This window comes from Chiloscyllium plagiosum, unplaced genomic scaffold, assembly GCF_037043375.1.
Source record: "Chiloscyllium plagiosum isolate Xiang-an unplaced genomic scaffold, Cpla_swu_hap1 HiC_scaffold_9, whole genome shotgun sequence".
In the NCBI taxonomy this organism is placed as follows: Eukaryota; Metazoa; Chordata; class Chondrichthyes; order Orectolobiformes; family Hemiscylliidae; genus Chiloscyllium; species Chiloscyllium plagiosum.
In genome coordinates, this window is record NW_028270147.1 from 76,907,750 (window position 1) to 76,926,657 (window position 18,908).

At 39.7% G+C, this 18,908-nt stretch overlaps 1 protein-coding gene across 3 annotated transcripts in view; it reads left to right on the plus strand.

Annotated features, from left to right (window-relative positions):
• dennd1b (DENN/MADD domain containing 1B) overlaps positions 1–18,908 on the plus strand; it is a 300,341-nt gene that overhangs the window by 84,206 nt on the left and 197,227 nt on the right. For all 3 annotated transcript variants that reach the window (XM_043699790.2, XM_087990846.1, XM_087990847.1), the window contains exon 3: positions 15,495–15,538. In XM_043699790.2, the coding sequence (XP_043555725.2) occupies positions 15,495–15,538 (44 nt within the window). The remainder of the gene's footprint in view (positions 1–15,494; positions 15,539–18,908) is intronic.

Consider the following 18,908-nt stretch of genomic DNA (forward strand, 5'->3'; position numbering starts at 1 on the left):
TGCTTGTCCACAGGAACAACCCAAAGATGCTACTAATCCCATCCATGTAACCCCGACCTGGCACTGCCATCACTTCAAGGAAACCACCATGTCATGAAAGAAAGTGAGACCTCTTTAGCTATGTGCAAATCCTATACCGTGACTTCATCATTCAAAAGCTCCACTTTGCTCCATCAGTGTAGTATATGTTGCTTCTCATCATCTTCCATATTTTAAGCCCTGAAAAGATGTGATGAAAAAATATATGAAATCATAGAATCACCTCAGTGTGCAAGCAGGCCACTCGGCCCATTGGGTCCAAGTCGATTCTCCGAAAAGCATCTCAGCCAGACCCATCCCCTACTCTATCCCTGTAACCCTGCATTTCCCATGGCTAATCCACCTAGCCTACACATCTTTGGATTGTGGGAGGAAATTGGAGGGAAGCAGAGTTAATGCTTCTTGCCCCTAAATTCAATGCGACCACCTCTCCGAATATGAGTTTCTGTTTCTCACAGATTGACTCTTTCCGAAAACATGAAGAGTCAGATCTGCAAGTGAGGACTGCAAGTAGAGGGGCTGTGGCACAGGCCTTCTCTCTCACTTTCTCTGGGGTGGAGGGAGGTGAGAAGAGTTAGATTTGCAAAGTAGCGCCTTTCCTGAGTTGCTTGGCTGCGTTTTGAAAAAAACTCTTTAGACTGACATCACAGGAAAGTTGGGTAGTTGCTGTTAGGGGACGGTTTCAAATCCAGTAATTTTCAAAAATGTAAATTTCTTGATGAGCCCTGCAAAACTGCAAATTTGTAGGCATTGGAGAGGGAGCAGATTTATGAGTATGTGCAAAGTATCTTTACTATTACAAAAATAAAGTTGAAGTAATTAACATTTAAAAAATTGAAGTAAGTTAATTACTTATTGTTAGGACATGGTAGGAAGCTCAGCCATACAAAATTAAAGTGGTACTGGAAAAGCACAGGGGGTCTGGCAGCCGAGGAGCAGGAAAATCGATGTTTCGGGCAAAAGCCCTTCATTGGCTCTTCATGATGAAGGGCTTTTGCCTGAAACGTCGATTTTCCTGTTCCTCAGATGCTGCCTGACTTGCTGTGCTTTTTCAGCACCACTCTAATCTCCAGCATCTGCAGTACCCACTTCCGCCACACAGAATGCCCAGTCTATTGCGTGCAGGAAGGCTCGGTCACTTCTTGTCACCCACGAAAACCTACATGCAGAAAATCTCATTGGTTGCACAAACTTTAACTCTGAGTTTCAAAGCTCCCGTGTGTGGACGTGTAGAAAGATGTATGATCAGACCACATGCTAGCAGCAATAAGGCACAGAGGGAATAGGTGACCACCAGACAGTCCAAGAAAAGAGGCAGGTAGGGCAGGCATCCATGGAGGTTCCATGCATTCAGCAGTTTTTCATTTGGGATATTGGTGAAAGAGTGAATCCTGATAGAGTACAGTAAGAGGGAAGTTTGTGACAGCATGGTGGCCCAACTGTATAGGAGGGGAGGGAGAAGACTGTAGTGGCAGTGATGATAGGGAATTCTAAGGGCAATGGATAGGCATTTTGTTGGCAAGTGGTGACTCAGGATGTTTGTTGTCTCACTGGGGTCCAAATGTCAGAAGGTGGCTGCAGAGAATTTTTCTGGGTGAGGGTGAACAGCCAAACGTCCATATTGGCACATTAAGTTGGATTGGAGATATGGTCCCACAACCAAAATTTAGGGAGCTAGGGAGAAAATTAGCAAGCAGGACCTCGAAAGTGTAATCTCTAGATAAATCCCAGGGCTGTGAGTGCAGAAATAGGAACATGAGAAAAATGAGTGTGCAGCTGGAAAAATGGCATAGCACGCTTCATATTCCTGGGACACTGGAGCTGCCTCTGAAGGAGATGGCATCTTTCAAGGTGGATAGGTTGCAGCTGAACAGAGCTTGGACCACGTTCCTGGTGGGGGGATTTGTTGATGTTATTGGGGAATGTTTTAACTAGCTCAGTGGGTTGTGAGAATTTGGAAAGAATATTGTGGGCGGCACGGTGGCACAGTGGTTAGCACTGCTGCCTCACAGCGCCAGAGACCCGGGTTCAATTCCCGACTCAGGCGACTGACTGTGTGGAGTTTGCATGTTCTCCCCGTGTCTGCGTGGGTTTCCTCCGGGTGCTCCGGTTTCCTCCCACAGTCCAAAGACGTGCAGGCAGGTGAATTGGCCATGCTAAATTGCCCGTAGTGTTAGGTAAAGGGGTAAATGTAGGGGAATGGGTGGGTTGCGCTTCGGCGGGTCGGTGTGGACTTGTTGGGCCGAAGGGCCTGTTTCCACATTGTAAGTAATCTAATCTAATCTAATCTAATATTGGTAAGTAATATCAGGGTGCAAGAAGGTGAGAGAGAGACAGCACTAAAAGAGAGAGAACAAAGTTAGTGATAAAATCTAAATGCAAATGTGTGAATGCAGAGAGTCTAGTTAATAAGGCTGGGGAGTTCCAAACACACATTGCCTTGTGGCATTTAAAAGTCGTGGTGATAATAGAAATCTGGCGTAAGGAAGGTTGGGCTGCAAGTTAAATGCTCCTGGTTACAGATGTTGAGTAAAGCTAGGAAATGATAAAATGGTGGAAGGGCAGTTTTTTCTGGTTAAGGAAAGCATTGCAGTACCAGAGAAAGGATGTTTCAGAGGACAGAATTGATTGAGTGAGAGCTAAGGAATAAGAAGTATGCAATTACATTTCTCCATGTAATGCATAGACCAACAGCTCATGGAAGGATACAGAGCAATAAATGTGTAAGGAAATTACTGAGTGTAAACATCATGGAGTCATTACAATAGGAAACTGTAGGTACCCATGTGTGGACTGTAATATTGATACTGCTAGAGACAGTAAGGAACAAACGTTTTTACGTTGTGTCCAAACCAACAAGAAAGGACTGCTATACCTGGTTCTTGGGAATGAGGTGGGTAGTAGGTCAAGTGACAATGGGGGAAGCATTTAGATGTCAAGTCACCACAGTCCCAGAGCTGGGCTTCTTTCCCATTAGAGGCATGCAGCTGGTGGTGGTTTAACCTGAGGATCACCACATCTCAGGCAAGGGGAAACATTAAGGGGGAGGGTCCTGCGTAGCAACCTCAGCCAGTGTGGGAATTGAACCCCCGCTGTTGGCATCACTCTGTGTCACAAACTGGCTGTCCAGTCAACGAGCTAACCAACTAGTTGTGAAGATAGCCCAAGTAATTATAGACCAGTTAGTTTAACTTCAGTGGTGGGGAAACTTGTTGAAGCAATTATTTAAGATAGAATTAATAGTCACGTGGGTAAAGGTGGGTTCATTTGGAAGGGGCAGCATGGATTTGTTCAAGGAGAATCATGCCTGACTAACTTGTTGAAGTTTTATTGAAGAGGTAATAGTGAGGATTGATGAGGTCGAAGACATTGATGTTGTGTACTTGAGCTGTCAAAATGTATGACAAACTTGAGACAAGTTAAAGGTCATGGAAGAATAGAGGCACTAACACCATGATTATAAAATTGGCTGAGGGAGAGTAATGATTAATGGGTATGTTTCAGCCTGGGAGACAGTTTGTAGTGGAGTTCCCCAAGCGCCACTTCCCCTTTTGCTGGTACACATGGTTCATGCCTTGGTGTGCAGGAGATAATTTCAACATTTGTGGACAGTGAAAATCTCAGAAGGATTGTAGACTTTGAGGAGCACGGTGTCAAACTTGTAAAGGTTATTGACAAGTTAGTGGAGTGAGTGTCTGTGTGACAGGCAGACAGTTCAATGTGGAGAATTATGATGTGATCCATTGGTACAATGAGCATGGGGAGATGGTGTAAAATGAAGGGTACAATTCTGAAAGAGTGCAGGAGCAGAGAGGTCTGGGTGTATATGTATATAAGTTATTAAAAATGCCAAACAGCTAGAGAAAACTGCTGGTAAAGTCTATAGTATTCTTGCCTTAATTAATAGGGGCATAGAAAACGTGAATTAGGAGGCCATGCTGAACATACAGGATGCTGGTTAGACCTGAACTGGAATATTATGCACTGTTCTGGGCAGTGCAGAACAGGTTAGATGTGAATGCATTGGAGAGAGGCCAGAAGAGATTTCCAAGATTGGTTCCAGGGATGAGAAACTTCAGTTCAAAGGATCGATTGGAGAACTTTTTTTCTCTTGAGAGGAGAAGACTCAGAGGACGTTTGCTCGAAGTTTTCAAAATCATGCAGGGACTCAACAGAATAGTTAGGGAGAAAGTGTTCCCACTCAAAAATGGATGAAGAACCCGGGGGTGCAGATTTAATGTGTTTTGGAAAAGAAACAAATACAAAATTTGAAAAATCTTCTTCATGCAGTGAGTAGTTAGGATCTGGAAGGCACAGCCTGGAAGTTTGGTAGAGACTGATTTCAGTGTCGACATTCAAGAAGGCATTCAGTGATTGTTTAAATGGAAACAATGTGCAGGGTTATGGGGAGCAGTGAGGAGATTAGGTTAAAAAACATCAGAGAGCTGGTGCAGACTCCAAGAGGTCCCATGACTTCCTTCTGCACTGCAACAATTCTGTGATTTAGGTCAGTGAACTTTCATTAGAGCCTGAGAAAAATAGAGGAAGTGGTTCAACTAATAAAGCATCTACTGTGGTGAGTAGGGGGAAGAAGAAAATCAATGCTGGATGATGAGTCAGAGATATGTGAATAAAAGAAGTGAGACAATGGAATCAGAAGGCTGGGAATTGTCTGGCAGGTGGTTCACCTTCAGACTCTTTGAATCTTTTATACTATCTATAAGCCACAAATCGCAAGCCAGATGGAGTACTCTTCCCTTAACTGGATGAACTCCGCTCCAATAGCACTCAAGCTTGACTCCATTCAGGACAAAGCAGTGACTTGATTGACAGCCTGTGTTGACCTAAGGTACAGTGTTGTAACTTGCGCAGGCTTTATCAACAGCGGCTTGCAAACTTTCAAAGTCTACCAATTAGATAGATGAAGGCAGCAGAGGAAAGAGAACACCATTACCTGAAGTTGACTACCAAGTTGTTTGTCGTACAGACTGAGGGAGTATGTTATCATTCCTTCACTGTTATTGGGTCAATATCCAGGAACCCCTCCTCAATAGCTTTGTTGGTACGAACAGCATCACAGACTGCACCGGTTCAAGAAGGCAGCTCATCAGCACCACCACCTCGAAGGGCATTTAGACATGGTCAATAAATGAAGGCTGCCATTGATGGTTACACACCACCTGACTCAATGCTTAAAGGCAAAATCTGTATGTTTTCTTTTGTCTGCCAATCTTTACACTCTAATATCGGTGATTATGGGCTACACATAAAATTGTACAAACACCATGAATAAGATATTTTCCAATTATGTGAATAAATTGCTCTTCTAAATTTTTCCTCTATATTTGAGGAACTTTGTTAACTTTTTGTGGAAAACAAAGTTGCAAGCTCTCCCACAAGTATTTGAAGCAGATATTCTGACGAAGAGCTGGCCTTAGGGAGATGGTGCAGTCTGATCATGCATCAGTAGATTTTCAGGATGAGTGACAGATTAACTGATAACTGGAAGGGTATATCCTCTTTTTGGCAAAAACAGATTCTTTTAACATTTAATAAATTAGTTGAAAGCACACTGCCCAATGAAATTTTTAACTTTCCTATTTTGTCAGCAGGAAGGGAAGGCTGCTGGCGAGCAAGGGTATCTGTTCTCGTTATGATTTAGGTCTTCGTTCCTTTTTCTTCAAAAGAATGTTTCTTGGGTGCATTCAGGTTTTAATTATGATAAGTTGTGTTTTTTTTTGCATATAGCTGGAAAAGATTCAAACTCTTAGTCACATAGTAGAGTCGAAGACAGACAATCTTTCCTCAGCAAGTTTTCCACTGCTTGATCTATTTGCTGTTATTGGGTGCATCCAATTGAAAAAGACAATGCTCATGCCAAATGCACAGCCAGAGATCAGGCTGTGAGCACATCACACTGTGAGCTGGTAACAGAGAGAGGTTGGGCAAAGCTAAAACAGACATTTCACAGGGTGGAATAACACAGGAATTAGAATTCACTGGCCAAGCCATTCAGAGCTTGTGTGTTCTGACTTCAGATTTACATTTGCACTAATAATTGCAGATTTGCAATTATTGGATCAGAAGTGATTATCAGTCACTTCTCCATCGACACTCCACTGGTGTAGTTGAGCTGATGGAAAATTTGGCAATAAATTAGTTTGTGTTTGACATGTTAGCAGTAGGAAAGCAGCAGCAAGCGCATTGTAGTTCAAGCAGAATGTACTGAAAGGGCTGGTCATAGAGTGAGGTAAGGATGTAATCAACGCATTGATCCAGAATGCTAACTTGACTAGAGCAGAACTTAATACGGGGAGGAACGGTGGATGGAGGTGTTTGATGTGAGTATGTAATGAGATTCAAAATTAAGTCAATAAAAGTGTGATTCTAAAACTTAAATAATATGCACAATTCCTATAGCATGTGGGGGTTGTGAGGATTATGTACTAACCCGAGCCTTTGATAGTTAGATGTCAGAAATCGTTTGTGTAACCATTTGTCTGAAAGCATAGTTCACAACGAATCAGAAGTTGTATAGTTTCAGAAATTCTGCTGCAGTGGCTTACATATAAAAGGCAGGGAGAGTTCCACATGCCTAGTCTATCTTGAGGTATTATGGGAGGTTAGGCGCCAAAGTATTTAACTTCATACGGGCTATAGGGTTTGGAAAGTATGACAATTTTGGACAAGTATCGCTGAAGTAGAGGTTCATTCTAATTGTATTGAAATCTCAGTCTAATCCATTTGTGTGGTAAATTCTGATTTAATCAATGAACATTTCTGACAGTGAGTTGGGTACAGGATGAAGAAATTTTATGGTGATCAAGATGTAGAAGGCACAGGACCAGTTATTCCTGGCTTGGATGATCACAAAAAAAAGAGTAATTGCAACTGTGTGACTCCTTTATCAAGAAACAGCACAAATTGTGTGGAACATTCTATAGTGAGTAGTTGGAATAGAATGAAATAATATTCAATTCAAATTAGTCATTTTGTTAATTTCTCTGAAGTGGGAAATCGTTTCGGTCTTATAATGAGCACCCTCACTAATGCTGCTTGCTACCTGGCTTTGCGTAGACTCAATGATATGGTTTAACTGCACCCTTTTGCTAAGTATAACTTCTTTCACATTGAGTGTGCAAAACAAAAATGAAGTTGCTAGACTTTGTTGTGAACTGGTCAGTGGAGGACAAATGCAATTAAAAGAAAATGAAGTCGTAAGCTGCTTCTCTGTAATTGCTTGGTACTTTCAGATCTGTTCATTGGTGCCTAGCTGCTGAGTTCTGGGTTATCACTGCATTGTTTATAAACTTTCTAATCAACCTGTTCAATGATGTTATTTCATCATTTTGGGTGGGTGACTCTTCGGAGTGTTGATGTGGACTTGTTGAGCCAAGTGGCCTGTTTCCACACTTGTAGGGATTCTATTCTATTCTATACCTCTGGAGCAGATGGGATCTGAACTTCAGCCTATGGTTCAGAGTTATGGACAGTACCAATGCAGCACAGGGGTGTCCTGTCACAGCATTGTCATTGTTTAATTATTGGCAGCACTCTCATTCTGTTACTCAGAGGGTGTACTATCTAATCAGATCCAATAGCATATGATTTCACTTTATTCTAAGCAATATTCCCTCCAGTTTGCTTTGTTGTGTACTGTCCATTCATTGCACAGGATTCCCTTGGCTTGCACAGAAGACTGAGCAGCTGAGAGGCACCATTGGCTGTAAGTATTCAGGGAGTGTGAGCAATGTTGTCTGATTGAAATTCTGAAGCACTTCCTAGTCAGTAGCAATGAGTATTATCTGTTCACTATGATAATTCATTCTATGCCTGATCTATGCTTTAAAAAATAAATCAACAGATTCCTGGTCTTTAGTCCATGTCCATTTATATTTGGAAAAGTATGGGCTTATCGGTGAAAGGCAACATGGTTTTGTGCAGGGTAGATCATGCTTTACCAACTTAATAGAGTTCTTTTGAGGAAGTGACCAAGTTGATAGCTGTTGATGTCGTATACATGGACTTTAGGAAAGCATTTGACAGGGTTCCCCATGGTAAACTGATGGAGAAAGTGCAATCATATGGTGTGTAGGGTGTTCTAGCTAGATGGATAAAGAACTGGTTGAGCAACAGGAGACAGAGTAATAGTTGAAGGGAGTTTCTCAAAATGGAGAAAGGTGACCAGTGGTATTCCACAGGGATCAGTGTTGGGGCCACTGTTGTTGTTATATACATAAATGATCTGGAATAGGGCTTTGTTGGTCTGATTGGTAAGTTTGCAGATGACACAAAGATTGGTGGAGTTGCAGAATGCAGATTTGGGAAATCTAATTCTCGAGCCAAGTATACTGTAAACAGAATAGCCTTAGGAAAAGTTGATGAGCAGAGAGATTTGGGAGTTCAGGTCCATTATACCCTGAAGATGGCTGCGCTGGTGGATAGAGTGGTCAAGAAGGCATTTGGTATGCTTGCCTTCATCGGACGGGGTATTGAGTATAAGAGCTGGCAGGGCAGGTCATGTTAAAATTGTACAAGACATTGGTTCAGCCACATTTAGAATATTGTGTACAGTTCTGGTCACCACATTACCAAAAGGATGTGGACTCTTTGGAGAAGGTGCAGAGAAGGTTTACGAGGATGTTGCCTGGTATGGAAGGTGCTAGCTATGAAGTGAGGTTGAGTAGGTTAGGATTATTTCCATTAGAAAAAAAGAGATTGAGGGGGGACCTGAGTGAGGTCTACAAAATCATGAAGAATATAGGCAGAGTAGATCGAGATAAGCTTTTTCCCAGGGTGAGGGATTCGATAACGAGAGGTCACGCTTTCAAGATGAGAAATGAAACGTTTATGGGAGATATACGCGGCAAGTACTTTACACAGAGGGCAAGTACTTTACACAGAGGGTGGTAGGTGCCTGGAACACACTGCCAGCAAAGGTAGTAGAGACAGGCACGGTAGATTCATTTAAGGTGCGTCTAGCCAGATGCATGAATAGGTAGGGAGCAGAGGGACACAGATCCTTAGGAATTGGGTGATAGGTTTAGACAGTGGATTTGGATCGTCTCAGGCTTAGAAGGCCGAAGGGCCTATTCCTGGTCTGTAAATTTTTTTGTTCTTTGTGTGAGGAGTGCAGCAGTATTGAGGGATGGCATACTGTATTTTGTACAGTTGGGGAAAATGGGTTGAAAGAGCTCTTGGGAATAGTGGTGACTAAAAAGGGGCAGCATTGGAGTTGTTTGGGCAGTGGTTGGGAGAGGGTTCATGGGAATAGTAATGACAGCTCACAAGGGTTTAGAGAGAAAAACAGAATAACTGCATTTATGCCAATGCACCTTCTCTGATATGTCAGGTAGTCTTCAATCACAAGCTTTGGGATCTTGAGTCGAAGTAATGCCATTTTTTCTTTATTCATTTATGGGAAGAAGGCATTGCTGCATCAGCAGCATTTATTGCCCATCCCTAAATCCTAGAGGGCTGTTCAGAGTCAACCACATTGCTATGGGTCTGGAGTCACATGTAGTCCAGACCAGGTAAGGATGGCAGTTTCCTTCACTAAAGGGTATTAGTAAACCAGATGCGTTTTACCAACAATTGATAATGAATTTGTGGTCATCATTAGACTCTTAATTCCCAGATTTAAAAAAACAATTTCATATTTCACCATCTACTGCGGTGGGATTTGAACCCAGGTCCCCAGAAGATTATCTGGGTCTCTGGATTAGCAGTGCAGTGATAATATCACTAGGCCATTTCCTCCCCTTTGGAGGTAGTTAGCATAATTTCAAGCTACCACCTTCTGCTCAAATGATTATGTTTGGGTAAAAAGCAAATGACCTATCTGTCCTGCTGTTTTTTTGGCAGTTCAATTGATGCTTTCTTCTGACCAGTTCACTGGCCATTGGAATGGTTTTTCCTGACTTGTGCCATCGGAATTCCACATAAAATGTTGAATATAGCTTTAAGCTGTTGCTAAATTTTTAAAAGGTTTCTGTCTCCTTCTCTAACAACAGAAAAACCTATCTCTGATGTGTTCACAGTGAATCTCTTGTGTAATATCTCTCTCACCTTGAGAGCCTTCCCAAACCAAGATGCATAAACCAATAGTTTAGAAATCACTGACCTGTAAAGGCAGGTTCACAGGGCTCACTATGATGAGGGCAGTTTAGAAAAAGTGAAACTACTGAGTTGCAATGGGGAAGGAAGATGCCTTGAGTTGCAAATTGCTACAACACCTTAATCAAGATAAAATTGCTGTTTTCTCATTTACTCTGCCTTTTACCATATGTAGTTAAAAGACATTATGGATTGGACTATGTTTTCAAAATAGCAGTGAATGTAACAGTGCTCACCATTTATGCACATAGTCTGGTTACGTACTTGCAGAATTAAATTCAGAAATGAGAAAGTTGCTTTATGAGATGTAGCGGTCTAATGTAAACTATTCAGACACATTATCTCTGTTTTTGGTTCCTCATTCAAATGATTGAACTATGCTAATGTTGCAGCTATGGACTCGGTGCAAGCCAAATGCAGTAGTTAAGTTTGTTACTCTGCATACCCTTTAAGTGGTTTGCGAAGTTTTAATTACAGCCAAGGACACCTATCAGACACTGAAAGTTAACTTTCTAAATGCTATTTATTATTATCGGAGATTTAAAAGAAAGCAACCTTTCTTAAAATCATTTTTATTTGGATTGCGAGAAAGAGAGAGCAATTCTTTTTTTCTTTCCTTCTTTCCTCCTTTCTTTCTCTTTATTTCACTTCTGTATCTGATTTAACGTTAAATCGTCCACTCATTTACAGTTCCAAATTCAGGTTGGGGAGTAGGGCAGTTATTTGTCCTGTTCATACAGGTCCCAGATGCCATGTAGAGTGTGTCAGGCCATTTTCATGGCTTATTGACAGCAACATGCTGTGCTAAACCCAGTGGGCACATGCAAGTCTAACAAATAGCTGCCCCTAACACCAGCTTTCAGTCTGTGGTATTTCTTCGAAGAACAGCCCCAAATATGGCCGACGGAGTAGTTTATTTTGAAATGTTTTATTTTGTCTTCTGCCTTCACACAATGAGCATGCTGCATTTGATTAAAAGAAAAAGTCTCACCTAGATAAATTAGCTATGAAGCTGATCACAGTAAAACATCATTTGACAAGTCAGTTGTGCTGCAAGGCATTCCCACTGTGGGGACTTAAGGTAATCAATTTATGAGCTACAGTCAAGTATCAGCCATCTTAATCTAAAGTGTCAATTTGTTCAGTTAGAAGCACTTCTGTCTCTTGAATTAAGAAAGTTGTGGGTTCAAGCCACACTCCAGGATTTCAGTGCAAAATCTGCTTGACTCACAGTCCCTCAGTATGGCACGAGTTGTATTGCTGGAGGTGCCATAATTCTAATGAGATGCTAAACCATCTGCTTTTCTGCTTGTTTTTTTTCTTCCCAGAGTCATTCTGGTATCCTGGGCAACATTCTTCCCTCATATTACATTAAAAGCAAGTTCAAGAATGCACATGTATTCACAAGCTCTTTGTCATGTCATTACGATATCCCAAAGTACAGAGCTTAATATAAAAATTACAAATTAGCTGGTTATTCATTACAATGATGTTTGTAGGACTTGCTCCGTGCAAAGTCCCACTGTGATAAATTGGATTGCAAAAGCTGGTTTGCTGATATACCAGCAGCATTGATTGCACTACCAATTAATGGTGATGTCCATTGAGATGTTTGAGAAATACAGTTATTTTCAATCTGTAGTATTTCCTTGTTTTGTAGCTCTAAAATTGGGTTGCCTTTGTATTAAAAAAAATTGTTTTGCTTTAATCTTTTTAAAGCAAATGTCTGAAGATCTGTACATTGTTTGTTGACAACATTGTTAGGGTACAGTTTTATACTGCTCTTCAATCATAGATATTCCTTTTCCAATAATTTTTTTTTTAAGCCTCAATGGAGTGACTTTATATCTGTTATACAGTGTTAGCAATTATACATAGCTTCTACTTCAGACTGCAAGAGTAATATTTTCCATGAGTGTTTGAAATTATAGGTCTTTTACAGTACATTTAAACTTCACACTTAGCACATTCTGGCACTGCATTTTAACCCTTGGGTGTTGAAATAAAACTCTGTGCAATTAACCAGGTTTCTTAAACTGTCAACATCAACAACTTAGCAATTCTAGTTCTTGAGTTGTAGTCTATGACCAGTGTCAATTTGCAATCATTTATTTATAATTATACCAACTTCACTTTGAAGCGTGTGGAGAAATGAACTGGAAGTACCCTTTTAATTAGATAAATGATCCAGTTTAACATCTGACTCATTGGTACCACTGTACAGTAAAGCACTAAATAACACCAGTGGTTTAATTTTTACTTGGATATGTTCAACGCGGACACTTTATGTGCACTCTGCATTCTGATTTTCCAGCTTCTCATCCCCTTCAAGAGTACAAAGCAGAGAGATATATCATGGATGTATCTGTACATTGTGTCCACTACAAAGAATATAATTTATTGATTAGTTTATATACATGTGGCATAACTGAAGCTTGACCAAGAATTTGAATTGTGATATTTGATGGCTATATGTGTAGTTGTTTAAGTGGTCTGAAACTGATGCATCTGAATCTTAGGGTGTAGAATACATCCTATACATAAATGAATCCACCAGGACCACGTGAGGAGTGTCTCATGACTCCCCCTTTTCATCTGATTTCAACAGGATTTTAAAAAAATCCATCTACACTAGCTAATTCTGAGTGTTCAATAGATTATCTACTGTAATCATAAAATAATATATTTTCTTTTAAGTTTAGCAAGGAAAGAAGTCAACTTTCCCATACTTAAAACCAGCCAAAGTGAAATAATAAAGTATGCTTGATTAAAATAAGTCTTTCTGGTTCTGTTTAAAGTTCGCCCTCGAATTTTTTTCGACCTGTAAATTTGTTGAACATGAGCAAGAGGCAGATTCTCAGGAGCAATGCTGGATCCATTTTCTGTCTCACTTTCTTACCCTTTCTCTCACTTGTGCGCGCTCACATACATATACACATACACACTTGAAGTTTGCATATACAAATAGACTATCCAAATTGGAGTTCTTAAAAGAAGAGTGATATAGTCAGTCATAACAAATATTTGTATCACACATCTATCATACATGATTCAAAGCATAGTTCACCAAAGAATGAAGGGGCCAGTTTTCCTTGTGAAAGAAAGGAATTTTATTACTTAATAATTCCATGAGAAAAATAGAGATAAGTGTGTCATGGAATAATCGCAATCACAGGCGATACCTTTAAAAGTATGAGTGTCTGTTACAGACCATGAGAATAAAGGTTACATAATTCAAAACTCCTGAGTGTTCTTGAGGTGTCATCAGTTGAGTCCACAATTATTTACTTATTGACTTGTTCTTCTCAGCAGTCGAGATGTCCGTAGATGCATTTGTAGTCTCAGTGCATGGTTGTTGCCCAATTTGCTTTTCTACTGGACATTATATTGCATAATAATTCCGAGAAGCAGGGACAAGGGGAGTAAAAGAGTCATTTAGTTTTTGTGTACAAATCCATTTCTCCTTCTCTCTTTGCCTTGCAGATTTAAAGCAGCTCTTAAAGTAAAGATCAATTTGTATTCCTGAGTCTAGCTCCCCTGTCTTCCCAAGCTGGCTATGTGGTAGACAATTCTTGCATTCTGAATATGTAAAATTATCATACAAGTGTATGATAATTGAAAGGCAAGATGCAAATGTCTTGATGTTGGTACAGTTGCTTAGTTGCCTAAGTAGATTAAAATAGTAATTTAAGTGTGTATGCCTTCATTTATTCTAATGGTTCTCTTGTTACTTACCTCAATCAGTGGACAACTGTAGCTTTTTTCGGTACAAACTTCTTTATTTGTAAAAAGCATTTTCGTCCCTTAGAAGTCTTGGGTACAACAATCAGATGAAGGAAGTTAAATTTTGAGAGTTCAAATTTACCACTAACAAAAGAAAATATAGCAAGACATGTGGTAATACCTAATCGATGTAAATTGCACTATTTATGTAGTTTCTTGTAGAATTGGCAATAAGGCTAATTCTTGTTTTTTTTTAACTGGAATACATGAGAACAGCGATTTACCTTTTCTGGTTCCTTGTTTATTCTGTGTTGATGAGTTAACTTGGCAATGGTGTTCTCAGGCTAATGAGTGCTTTGTTTTATTTATGCACTGATTTTTACTAAATATTTGTCGATTGAATGGAATAATGTGGTTACAGTGTTGCTTTAAGCTCTGGTTATACATTTAACCAGTACAGTTCTGCAACTGCCTGATTGAAGTAAGTGTTTCTGGCTCTGTTTAAAATTTGCTCTAGAATTTTTTTTCGACCTGTAAATTTGTTGAACATGAGCAAGAAGCAAATTCTCAGGAGCAGTGCTGGATTTATGCATCAGTATTTACACACTAATTTAACTTGGATCTTCCAGTTTATGGAAACTGTTTTCAGTTGTGTGCAAATTGATATCCACTGATTTTGCAATACCCTTGCATATGTTTGGAGTTTGCCCTGAGCTGTAAATGTAGTCCCATAAACCATTGACTACAGTGGTTTACAGGATATCATGGGGCCTGTTGGTTCAAGGCCATGGTATGTGTCTGGCCTCATAAAGTAACACCTTTCTTTTCTTCATGGAGCCAAGCATACACACAAAAAATACAAGGCAAGATTGCCTTGAGTGAAATAGTACAAGCTCATCTTTGGTTACAGATTACTCCATATCCAACATGATCCTCACAACAATTTACAGTTTTTCCAGTGTCTACATTACATGTGAACCAGTTTGTTAATCCCAGAGAGTGAATTTAATAAAATTGGAACAGTGTGTATATAAAAGTGGTCTTGGCTGTGTTTTATGCATCTTGGCTACTTATAGTACAGAAGCTGCTGGTAATGTCAACTTTTCTCTTTTTTGATTCCATGCCAAGAAAGGAGAGTTTTCATGTGAGAGATAAACACTAAATGAAACACGATAAATTTCTTAATGTAACTTTTAACTATGTGCTAATTTTAATTTGGTTAATGTGATTTCTAGACTGGACCTTGTTCTTTTAAAAGCATTGCTGCACTCAGTAAACACTGGTTGGTTAAATCCAGCCCTGTAGGTTAATGAGGGTAAAATTAGTGGTTTATTGGTCATTGATATTTTGTGATTAAATAAATTAGCTCTAAATTGACAAACAAAGTCTCCTTGTTTCAGCAAAACATGTAAAGCAATATGAATAAAAAATACAAATGTACAGATATTGGTGTAATGTCAGTAGGAATTCAGAAACCTTGCACAGTGATTTTTGGACGGCTGCTTCAGTTCTTGCCTGAGAAGTTAAAACTGGCTGCTGTTTGAATATTAATGTGCTCTGACTGAAATGCTTTATTCCTTCACAGCTGATTTATACTATCTGTCAATTATTTACAGATCCAGTGGTTGTGTGGAAGTTCCCAAAGGATTTCAGAGACCAGGTTTGAAACATGATTAACTTTTTGTTTTAATTTAATACGGTTTCCTGTGACAAGATAGGGATGAATGAAGTCAATGAGCAGACCTCCTCGAAATAACCTGAAGCAATTGCAGTACAGGCAACATTATACTTGATTAATGATAGGTCACTTATTTTAATATTTATTTGAGTCTTGGAATTCTGTTGTTCTTCTCAGCACCTTATTTTATCTCCATATGAAGGTGGTTCCTGATCAGAAAAAAAAATGTAATTGCTGAGCTTGGAAGACAAATTATAATGCTCTTCAAAATGTAATTCAGTCAATCTCATTGCAGTAAGTTGCTTTGTCATTCTAAATACACCAAATATTATTAGTTGAAACAGCAACAGTTAACTTGCTCCTCCCAGTTGGATAGCTCGTATTAACTGGTGATGTTGGGTAAGGAACAGGAATAGGTCACGCCTGTCACCCAAGGTTGCCTCTCAAAAATCAATGGATCTTTGTTTTAAGATCAACAGCTTCTTGATGGAAAATGTTCCAGATTAACCACTACCCTTTGTATCAAGTGCTTGTTGACACCAATCTTGGACCTAGATTTTATTTGAAGGTTGGGGTCCCTTGTTTTGGACTTCTCATCAGAGAAAATAGCTTTTCTGTATCTGTCCTATCAATTCCTTTCAGACATCATCATCATCATTATCATCATCTCAGTTGGTTTACCCTTTACCCTTCTGTACTTGAGGGAAGACAAGCACAATCTGGGCAACATTTTCTCAAAATATAACTCCAATATATGAAACTCTTCTGCATCCACTCCAAGGCCAACATAACTTTCCGGAGATGTGCCCAGAACTCTAGACCACACTGGAGATTTGACCTGATCAGAGTATTTTCCATAACTGGATTATAATGTCCAACTATTCGCATTTCAATTACATATAGATGAATGTTAACATTCGTCTAATCTTTTAAATTACTCATTGAAGAAACTTCTAGATATGTACAATGATTTTGTATATAGGGATTATGTACAATATAAATTAATGGCTTAGATGGTGAAAGTGAATATTCAATAGCCAAGTTTGCAGATGACACAAACATAGATAGGAAGGTGAGTGGTGAGAATAACACACAGCATCTATGGAGTGATAGAGACATGTTAAGCAAGTGGACAAAACTTGGCAGATGGAATATAATGTGAAGAAATGCAAGGTTATACACTTTGGCAGGAAGAATGAAGGAGCTGAAGGTTATTTAAATGGAGAAAGTCTGAAGAAAGCTACAGAACAGATGGATTTGAGGGGTCCTCATCCGCGAAACACAAACATTCTAGTATCCAAGTTCAGCAGATAATAAGGAAGGCAAGTGGAATATTGGCCTTTATTTCAAAGGGATTGGAGTATACAAATAGGGAGGTTTTGTAAAACTATGTAAGCACTGGTCTGTGACTGCACTGGAATATTGTGAACAGTTTTGGACCTCTTACCTATGGAATGATACACTACCAATGCAGAATGTTCAGTAGGCTGACACCAGGTATAGAGGGACTGTCTTATGTGAAGAGGTTGAGTCATTTAGGAATGAGAGACAACCTTAATGAAACAACAAGATTACTTGGGGTCTTGATAGGGTAAATCAGGAAATGTTGTTTCAACTTGTGGGAGAGTCTAGGACTGGAGAGCATCATTTCAGAATAAGGGGTTGCACATTTAAGACAGAGATGAGGAAAAGTTTCTTTTCTCTAAGGGAAATGGATCTCTGGAATTCTTTACTGAACAGAGCTGTAGAGGCCGAATCCTGAAGTATCTTCAAGGCTGAAATGGACAGATTTTTCATCCGTGGAGGAATCATGGGTTATGGGAAAAGCAGGAAAGTGGAGATGAGGATTGTTGACTCGGCCATGATCTCTTTGAATGAGAGCAGACTCAATGGCTGGCTGATCTACTTCTGCTTGTATGTCTTATGCCCTTATGGTACACTACCAAAATGGTTTAACTGGGGTGCTGCCTGAACATCATTTACAGATAAAATAGGCATCAACATGTTATTTTTGAGGGCATGTGACATTTACTCAAGGGCTACTTGTAGTTCCCAAGAATCAAAAATTTGCTTTTCAAGGGCTTCTTTTTCATTCTCAATAACTCCATTATTCGTTAGTTGGAGTGGGGTAGTAACATTATGTTCTGCATTTATGTTGCCAAATGGGGCACAGAAGCAGGATTAGAAGAACTCATCGCTGTCATCAATAATCATTCCCCCTCCATTAAGCTTAAAACCTCAAAGTATAAGAAAAGTGTTAATTTTCCCAAAACAGCAGTATTTAAATTGGCACAAGATCACACGCTCACAAGTTGGCATCATAAAAGTTTTTCAAAATAACTGATGCACATCTACACACAAGAAACCATTGTAAACACACACCTTTGCAAAAACTAGAGAGACCACATCTAATGCATTTCCATTACAAATGCTCAATGCTGGTAGGTTTTAACCAGCCACCCCATTCTTACCTTCCTTACTGCATCTCAGATCTCAATCTTGGATTTGAATTTAACAGTTGGCACACGTTACATTACAATAGCAACCAACATATTTTTCTTGAACTTATGCAGCCTACATTCATTTTTCAAAGATTTCAAGTTTCCTGAATCTTACTTAGCTGAGTATTCATTAGACTGGTTAAAATGTGTTCCGGCTGTTTTGCAGCCTCCTCTCCCCCTCTTTCCTCTTACACTATCTCTCTTCCATATCTTGCAGTCTCTCTCTCTCTCTCTCTCTCCTCTCCCCCCCCACCATCTCCTCCATCCCTTTGCAGATTGCCTTGAGTATCCTTGCTTGGACACTCTTTACAAATCCCTCCACCCCTCACGAGTGAGCTTGGCAGTATTAAGTATGGAGAGACGCAGCCGGTGATTGGAAAAGCAGTTCCTCTGAGAGTCCTCCGGCTCCTGCCAGGCCACTGTTTTCCTTAATTGGTTGACACTGAAGAGTGTTTTCTCATGGGTACTTTGTGGGCTATCAGAGTGCCTTATATTTCAAACACTGAAATACGAGTACAGGTTAACATGGAAACATATATTGTCAGGAGTTTTATATCCTTCAAATCATTCAAAAAATATTTTATCTTTTTGTATTCTTGTTGATAAGGTCAATATTTGCATTAAATAACCCACCATTGCTTACACTTTAGACCTGAATATATGAAGAAAGGTCACTTTTAGAAAGTGTGTTGATGCCAGTTGCAACGTGCCCCAACATGAGCCGTTGATACAGATAACAACAACTTGGAAATAAAGGTGCAATATTATTGTATGTTGGCCTAAACAACACTGTGAAGTGTAATTAATATTGTCTGTGCAAGCAGTCAAATGATTTCTTTATCACATTTAAT